We start from the raw sequence: 12,203 nt of genomic DNA, 5'->3' as shown, positions 1-12,203 counted from the left end.
GGTCCAGTCTCTATGAAAAGGAATGGGGAGGCAAGATGGAAGGACTGGGGCCGGCTCCACCACAAAGGGTATAGGGTAGACTGCAAGAAGGACTGGCCCCAGAATGCCAGACACAAGGCAGGGGAGAAGAGAAGAGCTCTGGCCTCAGGGGAGGGATGGGGCACCAGCGAGGCAGCTGGGAGGATGGGCGGGAGCTTGGAGGAGTTTGGGGGGACTCTGCACATTCTGAGGGAGCCCACCCTGGGGAGGGGACGATCTTCTCCCTCCAGGTCTCCCCCTTGCCAGGGGCGGGGACCAAGGTGTGTAGGAGGAGAGTTAACCCACTATTAGGGAAGAGAGAGATGAGAAACGGAGACCACATACCTACAGACAGTGATGGAGAGGAGGGAGAGGGGCAAGAAGAGACAGGGAGACACCCACAGAGATAGAAGAGACAGGAGAGCAGAGACTGGAGAGAGAGATAGAGAGACATACACATATGGTGAAGGAGAAAGAAACCAGGGACTTAGAGACAGAATCCCTGAAAAGACACAGGACAGACCGGGGCACAGAGGGAACCAGGGGAACAGAGGCTGGAGTGAGGGACTGAGAGACAGGGGCACGGGGACAGGGACTCAGAGAGCCAGATAGACTGTGCAGGACAGGACCCTGGAGAGATGTGGAGAGGCAGAAAGATGAGACCCAGACGCAGGAAGGCGGGGGCGGAGGGAGAGAAGGCGAAGGGGGGCTGCCCCAGACGGGCTGGGGTGTTCTCGCCCCCTCAGTGACCAGGATGCACCCCCTCCCCGCCGGCCGTGCTCCCAGGAACACAGGAGGGGCTGAGGATGTCGGCTGCTGGTGGCGCCCCTAATCCACGGAGGGGACCCGGTATCCCCACCCGGGATATGCAGCCCCCAACCCCCATAAGCGAGCTGGGGGAACAGCGGCTCCTGGCTCTTCAAATGTCCCCTCCACCCGCCTGAGGCAACACCATCCTTCCTCCACGCCCCCCCCCAAAACTGGGGGGTCTCTTACCTGCAGCTGCAGTCTGGAGCAGGTCCCCCTAGCACTGGGCTGGCAGTGGTGGGCGACTCCGCCCGACAGAAAGAGAGAGAGAGAGAGAGAGAGAGAGAGAGAGAGAGAGAGAAGCTGGAGACTGAGAGGGAGAGCCAGGGAGGAGGGGAGGGAGAGGGGATAGAGGGAGGAGAGGAAGAGGGGGGAGGGACACGAGGGAGGGGGAGTCAGGAGAGAGGGAGGAGGAGGGACGGGGGAGAGTGCTGGGAGGGAGGAGGAGGAGCCGGAGACAGAGGGGAGGAGGAGGAGGCGGGGAGAGGGGAGGCTGCCGAGAGGCGGGGGAGGCACCTGGAGAGAGGAGGTTGGGGGGAGCCCGAGCCTCCCCCCAACCCTTCAGGTTCAGCACCACAGGCAAGGGACAGCGGTGGCGGATGCTCCTGTGTGTGTGTGTGTGTGTGTATATGCTGGGGGGGGGTGGGGGTCATCCAGAGGCATCTTTCCCTCTCCCCAACACACACACTCTCCAATCCATACAAGGGCCAGGGAGGCAAAAACAGCCACAAATAGTTACAGGCTCACAGAACCGGGTGGGGGGGAGGGCAAGAATGTTTAATCAGAGTCAGATCCAAATTCACATGCTGTGCCGACAGACATAACCTCGCAAAGCAAGCCAGAAACAACCACAAAGTCACCCGTTAGTAATAGTAACAACTGTTGCCATTCATACGGCCCTTGTCATGGGCCAGGCGGGGTTATGATTTTTTTTGGAAGTGACTGACATGGGTTGACACAGCTAAGCCCTCCTAATAAGCCTGTGACGTAGATGCTATTAGCCCCATTTTACAGCTGGGGAAACCGAGGCACAGAGGGGCCAAGTATGGCTTCAGGCTCTGCACCATTAACCACTATACTACGTGCTGTCCCAGACTGAGGAGCAAGAGGTCAGGCAGCGAACCGCAAAAGGCCAGGTGAGTGGCTGGAGTCCTGAAGATACAAAATCCTGAGCCTTGAAGTGTCCACGCAGGTGCCCATACACGCCCACGAGCACATATTTCACAGACCCACACCATCTAAACTCACCTAAATCCCACGCTGGAGTCCCATTCCCACCTGGGGCCAGGAGGCAATGTAGCTCTCCACCTCAGCAGGCGGGCAGCAGGAGGGAGGAGACCCTGCTTGCATCGACCGTCCATGCCCACCACCAGTCCAGGCTGGACACCCTTGGGCGGGCTGTCAGGGGGAGGTGATTCAGCTCCAGGCAATTTCCCATGCTTGGGCCCAGGTTCTAGGAGATGACAAGGGAGCCCAGCCCAGCTGTGAGCCAGGGAAATCAGCCCTGTCTCAAACTTCTTGGTCCCTGGATCCCCTGGGTTTTTCAATCAGGTCTAACCTTGGTCCTTTCTAGCATGGCACACTGGGTCTTTCCCTCCTGGGTCTCATCTCAGTATGCCCCACTGGGACCTAAACTCAGCTGCTTCCTGGTGGGGTCTAGCCTTGGCCCTTGGCACAAGGTCTAACCACAGTAATTTGTCGGGGGTCCAATCTCAGCATTATTCATGGAGGGAGGTGTCTAGCCTCAATCCCTCTGCTACAATTTGACCACAGCTTCCCATGGCAGTCCTTCCCAACTGTATCCTTTCCTCTGAGGTTTAATTTCTGTGTTTTCTCCACTGGGGTCTATCCTCAGATCCAGAGAGCCCCACAGGGGTCTATCCTCAGATCCAGAGGGCCCCACTGGGGTCTAGCCTCAGATCCAGGGGGGCCCACAGGTGTCTAGCCTCAGATCCAGAGGGCCTCACTGGGGCCTAGTTTCAGATCCAGGGGGCCCCAGAAGGGCCTAGCCTCAGATCCAGGGGGCCCCATTGGGGTCTAGCCTCAGTCCTTTTCTTTGGCTTCTACAATCTCTTCCATGTTGGTTTTATTTTTATTTTTTTTTCCACGTTGGTTTTAATTCAACTTTTATGCCAGGGCCTCATTTCTAACCTCACTTCTGTCTTCTGAGGTCTACACTATGATCTCACCTTAGTCCTGCTTCTAGGTCTAACCTTGGATTTTTTCTCCCCGTATGCCCCTCCCTCCATTCTTCTGGGTGAATCCAGCACCCAGCACAAAGCCTGGCACATAGCAGGCACACATCAATCACCTCCCAGAACAAAAGAATGAAGGCAACTCGAAGTCGGCTTCCTCTGGACATATAAATAATCGTTGGCTGACCAATTCTCACTGGGGACAGAAGGGGGGAGTCAGGTGAGATCATCCCACTTTCAAATGCGGACACTGAGGCACAGAGACAGGAGTGTGTCAGCCAGGGTTGTATGGCACGGTGGGGCAGAGCCAGAGCAGGAACTCACAGCTCCACTGCCCTGGGGGGCTCTGGGGAGACCATTCCTCCTTCAGGATGCTTCTCCACCATGAATGGCTAGAGGCGATTTCTCCAGTGAACTGTCCCTGGGTCTGGAGCAGGCAGTGGGTGGGAGCTCAGGAGGCTGAGGTCTCAGCAGGCCCTGGACCTGCCCTGTCCCCAGGCCTCTGGGACTGATGTCTCCTCTGCTCCACTTGATGCCGAAGCCGGGTCAGGACCAGCTCCGAGGCCTGGACCAGGCTGTGCTGTGGGGAACAAGAGGAGGCCAGGAATGAGACAGAGCAGGAGGAGTACAGGCTAGACCATGCGGGATGGTCTGGAGAAGCAAATGGGCCAGGAGCTTGACTGTGGTGGGAGGTTGGAGAGCAGACCAGCATGTGGGTGGGAATGGATGTCTGTGATGGGGTGACGGTTAGACCCAGGAGGATGGTGTTCAGTGTATTTCCAGCGGGAGAAACAAAGCCTAGGCCCAAACATATGGGCGTGAGGTTAGAACTCAGGAGGGACAGAGAAGGACCAAAGCACAAGAGACACACTGCACTGTACAGGAATGAGGCTAAGGTTAGACCATAGTGGGGGAGACAACGGCGAGACCTTGACAACAAAGGATAGGCCAGTAAGACAGGGGAGGAGCCACCCAAAGTACAAAGGAGAAGAATATGGCACCACAGGAGGGAGAGAGTGAGACCCTGGTTGGAGGGTCTGAAGCTAGATCCTAATAGAAGGGACAGAAGGGATTACAGTGATATGGGTGGATGAATGAAGGAGCAGGGGTGAGGGGATGGTTTGGCCACTATAGGGAAGTCCTCTGTCCCACAGCTGGACTCCAGCCTCTTCCACTGGGATCTAACTTAGGTCCTTTCTATTTAGGGTCTAACCTCAGACCTCTCCACTGGGGTCCAGCCTTTCTCCTTTCTGCTGAGGTCTAACCTAGACCATTCCACTGAGGAACAGATTGCAGGTAAAGACCCAAGCAAAGATTGCAGAGGAGGCAGTACCATTAGACTCTGAAGAAAAGAACCCAGGCTAGATCACATAGAAAAGCAGATCAAAGGCAAAGACAAGGCAAACAACACGCCAAAAAACAAAGGCAGACCACAGCCCAAGAGGTGGCGGTTGGGCCACAGGGAAAAGATCAGAGGTTAGACTATATTAGTTGCGATGGAGGGTTCAGTTTGGACCTTGGATTATTGACACGGTTGATTATTAGGCCCTAACAGGGGTTATGGCAGGTAGGCTGCTATGGCAGGGTGGGGGGTGTGAAAATATAGCAGAAGGCCCAAACTATGGACCCCACAGCTCAAGGACCAGACCATAACTGAAAGTTCAGAGGCTGGGCCAAAGCAGAAAGATTCGAGGTTAGGAGCTAGTGGAAAACCAGAGGCTGGATGCCGGAAGGCTGGAGATTAGGGTACAGGGGAGGGTAAGTCCCCTCCTGCCATGGAAGAGGTTAGACCGCAGTGGAAGGACCGAGGTTTAAGTCATGGAGTTGGGGTTGGGGGTTGGGGTGATGTGGGCTAAATTACTGCAAGGAGAAAGTCAGACAAAGCACAAGAAATCAAGGACTGAAGTTAGGGAGGCTGAGGGTAGGCAGGGACTGACAGATGCCACGTCAGAATCCCCTCTGCCAGGATGGCGCCCTCCCCAACAGCGGCCCCCTCTTCCGGGACTGTCCTTGGCCAACAGAACCACCTCCCGGAAACAGTTCCTCCCTCCTTCAGGAGGGCCTGCAACCAGGGGTCCCCTTGCTGAGGGTGGACTCAGGCTACAGAGCTCCTGTGGGGTCAGTCCCTTGAATCCATCCCCTCATGTGGCTTCTCCCCATCCCTTTCCGTGTTTCCTGGGAGAATGCGCCTATGACAAAGCAGGTGTGCAAAAATCCCTATCTCAGGCTCTGCTTTGAGGGGAACCCAACCCGAGTTGCCCAGCTACCTGCAGGATGTGCACGCCCTTCAGGGAGACCACGGCAAGCTCCTGCAGCCCATCCCCGGTCAGGTCCACGTGTGCCATGGCCAGCAGCGGGCTGGAGAAGCCCCGCTGCCACAGCAAGCGGAATCCACGCTCAGCGTCAGGCAGCCCAGACTCTGGGCCGAAGTACTTGTAACAGAGCAGCTCCTGCAGGAGGTAAGGGGTGAGGCTCACATAGGAATGTAGGGCAGTGGGAGGGGATAGGTGGTGGTGGCCCCGATCCCTCAGGTCCCACCTGTCCGTAGGTGGCCACCAGGACTTCAGGTCGCCCATCCAAATCTATATCGGTGACCAGGCCACAGAGGACGCTGTCAAACTGGTCACTGCCAGGCAGGAGAAGCTGGTCCTCAAGGCCCCGGCTAAGCAGGTCCCTGTGGGTCCCGAAGGCGGTGGGGAGACTGAGGTCATACCACAGTGTCTGTCACCCTTGGTGACAGACCTGGGCTGGGTGCCCACACAGTAGCTCCCCATCCCAGGTCTGGTCACGCTTTTCCTCTGGACAGGACACCCTGGTTTCCGACCTGGACTTCTTCATCTCCACCAAAGGGAACTCAAATTGCTCGCTCAGACTGTCAACCCGCTATTCCCCAGAAGGGACACCCACTCTGCTCCCTGAAGGCGGGACCATCTCCCTCCCAAACAGAGGCCCGCTTTGCTCTTTCTGGTGACATCCCTTGTCTCCAGGCTGGACACCGACGCTGCCTCTGTAGAGCCAGGGGAGCTTGGTCCCAGCTTGGACATCTCCGCTGCCCTCCAGGTGAGCCACAGCCGGCTTGTACTGGCTCACAAGAGCAGACTGGGACATTTTTAGAAATTCTGCTGGCTGGCTGGCATCATGTGAGTGCTCAAAATCCACCATGGTGGGAGTGGATCAGCGAACACTATGAAATTGGGGCTTTCTCACCCATGGAGCCAGTTGTTAAACATTTGCCAACATGCTTATCCAGGCAGGGGAGACATCGAGGTGCCCATCCCAAAGGCTCAATGTATCTCCTGGAAGTTCTAGACCCAAATATTCACACTGCCCTCCCTGGAGCATGAACACCTTTACCTGCCCAGCCCTGAACAACCTCCCCCAAGGGGACTTCCCGCTGAGGCCCCTCACCGGTACACCACGGCTGGCTCTAACATACTGGCCACGAGCACGCTGTACTCCTCCTGTTGTGGCGGCCGGTCCTTGGTCTCTGGAGAATGGACATGCAGGGGGCGGGGCATGAGGGGACAGGCTCTAGGCTCCTCCTCACACCCCTGCTCCCTGAGAGAAGGAAGACCCCATGAATGAGGGGAGATGCCAGGAGGAGGAGCAGGTGTGAGGCCAGAGTGGGAGGGAGAGAAGTGAAGACCAACCAGACGGCAGAAGGCAGCCTGCAGGGGTCAGGCAAAGGGAAGCACGGAAAAAGGCCAGGGCACAGCAAGAGAAACAGAGCACCGCGTGGTGGGAGAGGTGAGCCCGAGCAGGAGTAGGAGGGCAGCGCAGAGTCTCCGGGGGAAAGCTTGGGGTTAGATCACAGCAAGAGACAGAGTGAAGAGGCCAGTGAGAGGGATCAGAGAAGTCAGTGTGCAGGCTGATTGTTCCACCACCAGGGGAAAGACTCCAGGGAACGTCTGAGATCAGACCACAGGGGCAAGTCACTGAAGTGAATCTGAGAGCACAGAGGGCAGGGAGGGGCATGGGAGGGATGGCGGGGGTCGTGGTGCAGGGGGCTTGGATACTTTGGGAGAGGGGCATGGATCTGGGTATGGGGAGCTGAGCCTGCAGAGTCGCCCCCCCACCCCACCCCAGGTCTGGAGCTCACCCTCGGGCGCCGAGAGGCTGAACACGATCACGCGAGAAATGGGGCCATCCTGCAGGATTGTCCATGTCTGCAGAACCTCTGTGCAGAGGGGGAGGACTAAGGGCCCTGCCCCAGACCCCCGCTCTCAGCTCCCTGTCCCAGGCCCCATTCCGGCCATCACCTTGGCTGCGCTGGTCCACGTGAGCAACTCGGACATAACCACTCTGGCAGCCGAGAGCGGAGAGTCGCCGGGATGTGCCGGGGAGGTTGTGGACATCAAGCCAGAGGACACTGGTGGGGGCAGGTGTACAGAGGGGCCGGAGAGTGTCACCAGGTACTGCCCCATATTCTCCCTCCCCTGGAGCATCCATCCTGTTTCTGTAGCCCTGGGACCCGCCAGGCCTGTTATCTCTGAGGTTACCTCTACTGCCCACTTTCTCTTAGGGCTTGATTGCTATCACCTGATTTCACGGAGTCTGTTTTGTGTTTTCTCTGGGATCACCACTGTTGACCAACTTCTCCGGAGTCATATCCATAGCCTGAGTTTGCTCAACTCCCCTCCCCTGCCCAGTTTCTCTGAGGTCATCTCCATCCCAGCTGTCTCTAAGGGCTTTCCCGCCACTCGATTTCTCTGAAGCCACCTGTCCTGGTCCCCTGAGCCTCTTTCAGGGGCTCTTACCTGCTGGTCAGGTTCGTGAGCTCTGGGAAGAGGTTTTCCACGGGCTGTTCTTCAAACTGATGCAGACCCTCATTCTGGGGGAACCAAGACCGACCCCCCCACCTTGGGAGTCAGTGGCCAGCCTCATACCCAGCACCAGCCCATGGCCACCTGAACAGGGCTCTACACCCCCAAGCCTCCCTCTGCCTCACCTCCTTGTACAGATGAATGGCTGGGTCATTCCCACTCAGGAGAAACACTGTCTCCAGTTGATTCCCGACCTGGACCCTGAAAGCAGAGAAATCTAGAACCCCAGTGTGGTAGAGTCCATGTGTAGAATCTTCCAACCTCAGAATAACAGAAATCTTCTGTTTCTAGAGTTCTCACCTGCCGGAATCCTCACTCTGGGTGTGGATTCAGGCGTGGAACATGGGGCTCTGGTGTTCCATGTTCTAGAATACTAGAACTTATTTAATCTAGAACTCTGGTGTTTCAGAAATTCTGTTTTCCATTTCCTTTGAAATACTAGAATTTCTAGAAATTGCCATCATGGATATATTCACACTCATAAAATGTCAGAACATCCAAATCCCAGGATCCAGAACATCAGCTTCTAGAATTCTCACCTGCTAGACCAGAGGTTGGCAAACTATGACCTACAGACCAAATCCAACTTACCCCCTAATGCTGTAAATAAGGTTTTACTGAAACACAGTTACACCAATTATTTACACAGTGTCAATGGCTGCCTTCTTGCAACAGTGGCAGACTTGAGTAGTTATAACAGAGATTGTCTAGCCCTTAACAGAAAAACTTGGTCAATCGCTATGCTAGACCACTGGTGTTCCAGAATGGAACTCAGAGGTCTAAAGTGGAATTTTGATACTTTGGGATTCTAGAACCTCACATTCTAGATGATCTATATTCTATCTCCTTGAAATATGAGAGTTTGAAATAGGAAAATGACTTTACAGAATCTCCAGAACTTTTAAATCTTGGAATCTCAGAGCTTACAACTCTAGAAAACTTAGCATCTCTGGATTCTGCTATATCAAAACCTAGAACATCAGTACCTGAGAGTTCTAGATGTCTAAAACACAGGTGCTCAATTAGCTCTGATTATCTAGTTCAGGGCCGAGGCTGGTCCATAGCCACTTTAAAAGCACAATGCTCTAAAAAACAAAACTCGAGTCTGACTGTCTACAGGTAGGTTTGCTGCCTCGTTTGCTAAAGCCTCCCCACTACACGCGTGCACGACCACACATGAGCACACTTTGTTGTATTACACCTGCGGCTTACATACTCTGCATGGCACAGCTGGAAAGGAGTGAACTGGAGCTCCAGGTTCAGGCAGCTCTCTGTAAGGGGAGCACACACAGATGGGCACAGGGGACCTGACAGGTGCCCTCTCCCATCATCCCCCTCCCTTATTCCCTCGAGGCCACACTTACGGGCAATGGAGTCAAGGTTGTACTCAGAGCCAGGCTCGTAGTCGCAGTAAATGTTAAGGAAGGGGCTGCCCTTGTCCCCTGAATCCTGGGGTAGGAAACTGGCCTCAGAGGAGAGTAGGGGTAGCCGGAGGGATTGGGGTCAGAAGCAGTGGGATCCTCTGTTCGTGTAAGGAGGAGGGCACGGGTAGATGGAGGGGGCCTGAGTACCTTGATGAACGTGATCCCCACAACCAGGCCCCGCTTTGGGGGTGACTTGTTGAAGGTGTCGATGGAGACAATCTCTGCATCCACTGGGAGGGGACAGTTGAAGGTTCGGGTCAGGAAGATTCCTGACCCCCATATCCTCACTCATGGTGATCCCTGACCTCTGGGATTCACTCATCTCTGACCACAGCAATTACCATCATCTCTGGGTCCATGTGAGTCCTGATCATCATAACCGTGGCATGAGGGATCCTAACCTCTGGGTCTGACCTAGCCACTGACACCAATATGTCCTGATGATCAGCCCTGATCCCTTTCAATCACCCCATCCCATCCTCCCATCACGGTGACCCAGCTCAGAGCCTCAGAAGCCTTCTCAACACCACATACCCGGCCCCTCAACCCCACGGCGCCACGCACCGGGAATGTAGTTGAATTGCAGCTCCTTGGCCACAGGCCGGATTTTCTGTCGGAGGTCTTGGTAGCGGAAGCCCAGCACCTTGCCTTTAAGGGTGGCGGCCAGCAGCTCTCCGCGCCCGCCCGCGCCGCCCGCCAGCCCGTACACATTGCTCTGCGACGAGAAGCGCGTGAAGCTATCCTCCCGCAGCGGACAAGGCCCCGCGGCCACGGCCGCCTCCCCCATCACGCCCCTCAACCACTCACCCCACCGGTGGCGCCCGCCCTGCCCCACCCCACCCACCGCTCCCGAAGCGACCTGGACCGCCGGTGCCCGCCTGTCGCGCACACTGATGACGTCAAGAAGCTGCCATCGCTGCCCTTTACCAAGATGGCCACCCGCCGGGCTGCCCGGGCTTCCACTAGGACTGCCCCATCGCGCCTGCGCGCTCCTACCGGCTTTTACAGGCGCAGAGAGGGGGCTCCCACAGGCTCCCTGAACATGGGAGGGGGTGGCCCTCTTTGTGGGCAGTATGGAAGATAGAATATTAATCATAAAACGCAGTATAGTCCTTACGTGCCAGGAACTGTTCTAAGCGCTTTCCATTTATTGATTTATCTCAAACTCACAAGCAGGCTCAAGTAGGTACTATGTTTGATGAAGGAATCGAAGCGCGGGAGGTAATTTGTCTACCATCACACAGCCAGTAAGCAGCACACGGGAATCCAAACAAGATCGTTCTATCTCATGTTACCTTTAAAATGGTGAAATGCGTTCCTACCCAAGGAAAAAGGATCTGGCTGGCTGTCCTGGCAAATAACCACCTCCTTCACCGAATACCTACTTTGTGCCAGTCGTGTCAGCCTGATTATCTCTGAATCCTGACACCGACCCCTCCCCCCCAGCTGCTGTTACTCTGCATTATTCATTTACTCAGCATTTATTGAGCACTTCCTGTGTGCCAGGTGGTCCTTTACCCATCAATCTAAATGAACCCTTCCAACCCCAATTTATAGAGGATGAAACTGTGGCTCTGAGATTACTAGGAAGTGGTGGAGACTGGATGTTAACTCGGCGTTTCTAACTCTGGGGTTTTCATAAACGTGTGGGCTTTTTGTTTTGTTTTTTTTTGGGGGGGCTAGAAGGGCATCAGGGGTTTGGGGACTCTGGACACACCTGTACCTTATTTCCAGAAGACATGAGTTGGCCAATTGTTCTGGCCATGTTGAGTAATCTTCTTTTACCCATGTACACACCACCAATGCAGAAAGCACGAGTGCACACACTCACACACACACATGAACAAGGACTCCAAGATCTGTGAAGGTTGTGACTGGATCTCCCTTGGTCTCAGTCAGATCCCCAGCACCTGGGCCACAAGGCCTGACACAAAGCAAGCATCCAGTAAATATACATTAGAAATCCACAAACTCTGTGCCAGCCCCTTTGCCAAGCACCAAGGACATTGTTACGTAAGAGACACAAGAGGAAAGTTCTCAAAGGCACGCGGGATCTGGAGGGTGGAGAAGGGGAGCTGGTGTCTATTCCAGACTTCGGGATTTGGTGAGTAAAACCTCTTGGAGGGCAGGGTCTTGGCATACAGTAGGTGCTTAGTAGATACTTGCTGAGTCAACTGAATGTGGGGTCTAATTCTGCTTCTGAAGAAATTCTTCTTCAGGTTTTGTCTCCCTCACATGGTGACCTCTAGACTACATTCACTTAATATCTAAAGAGTGAATAAATGAAGTTATAGGCTTCGGAAGAAAGAGTTGTCCTGCTCAGTGATCTCTACCTCTAGCTGCACCCTGTGAATCAGCAGTGGCATTTTCAGGAAAACAAAACAAAACCCCCAAAGACAGTGGGGAACTTCAAACCACAATTTATCATGCTGGGACCCAAGCTTGTGTGCTTTCAATGATTTGAAGCACAGCCAGGGATGAGACTCACTGTTGAGGTCACCGGTGGCAGAAAAGAGATTGTGGTGCTACTTACCCTTAAGCCTGTGCCCATGGCAGACATCAGTAATCAATCTCAGGTTTCAGGAGTCTTCACTAACCTCTAGGCAGCCATCATCAATCCATCCACTGAAGCTGTGGGAGGAGATGCAGGGGACCAGACAGGGCACAGTGCCGTAGTCCATTCTTTCTTGACATGGTGAACTTGAACCTCTCTAGATCTTCCAGAATCTAGTCTAGAGTACCTCTTCCAGGAGCCTGACCTGGTCTCCCAGGTGGCCCTTCCTCTGCATCCTGCCCACCCACCCTTGCTTCCTGAGATCCCATCCTGGGGTGGCTCTGTGCTCTGGATGTTCTGTCCCCCTGCCACATCCCAGTGCCCGGCATAGCACACACATCAGATTGCTCACCTCCATGCAAGCCTACATTGAGGCAATGTG

At 54.9% G+C, this 12,203-nt stretch overlaps 2 protein-coding genes across 7 annotated transcripts in view; both read right to left on the bottom strand.

Annotated features, from left to right (window-relative positions):
* Positions 1 to 1,148, bottom strand: part of SLC8A2 (solute carrier family 8 member A2) — a 30,724-nt gene extending 29,576 nt beyond the window's left edge. For 5 of the 6 annotated variants that reach the window (XR_005986209.1, XR_005986210.1, XM_041745167.1 and 2 more), the window contains exon 1: positions 1,015 to 1,142. The gene's annotated coding sequence lies outside the window, so the exon portion shown is untranslated. Of the gene's footprint in view, positions 1 to 1,014 lie in introns of all 6 variants that reach the window. The other variant, XM_041745169.1, reaches the window with a different exon arrangement.
* A 433-nt stretch (positions 1,149 to 1,581) lies between these two features.
* On the bottom strand, positions 1,582 to 10,131 carry KPTN (kaptin, actin binding protein). The gene is made up of 12 exons (XM_041746706.1): positions 9,832 to 10,131; positions 9,415 to 9,497; positions 9,208 to 9,292; positions 9,060 to 9,114; positions 7,969 to 8,044; positions 7,778 to 7,851; positions 7,280 to 7,389; positions 7,120 to 7,197; positions 6,429 to 6,507; positions 5,559 to 5,694; positions 5,288 to 5,470; positions 1,582 to 3,600 (listed from the first exon to the last, which is right to left on the bottom strand). Exons 1-12 carry the CDS (start codon positions 10,052 to 10,054, stop codon positions 3,472 to 3,474), a joined length of 1,311 nt encoding a protein of 436 aa, XP_041602640.1. The 5' UTR covers positions 10,055 to 10,131; the 3' UTR covers positions 1,582 to 3,471.
* Positions 10,132 to 12,203: the final 2,072 nt, after the last annotated feature.

The sequence above is a fragment of the Vulpes lagopus genome, chromosome 2 (genome assembly GCF_018345385.1).
Source record: "Vulpes lagopus strain Blue_001 chromosome 2, ASM1834538v1, whole genome shotgun sequence".
NCBI lineage: Eukaryota > Metazoa > Chordata > Mammalia > Carnivora > Canidae > Vulpes > Vulpes lagopus.
This window is presented reverse-complemented; position numbering and strand designations above follow the sequence as displayed.

Coding starts and splice junctions, on each gene's coding strand:
- KPTN (XM_041746706.1), bottom strand. CDS start 10,054: ATGGGGGAGGCGGCCGTGGCCGCGGGGCCTTGTCCGCTGCGGGAGGAT. Junction 8,045..9,059: donor TTCCAGCTGTGCCATGCAGA/GTATGTAAGCCG, acceptor CTCTGCTTTCAG/GGTCCAGGTCGGGAATCAAC. Junction 7,390..7,777: donor CTCACGAACCTGACCAGCAG/GTAAGAGCCCCT, acceptor TGCCCCCACCAG/TGTCCTCTGGCTTGATGTCC.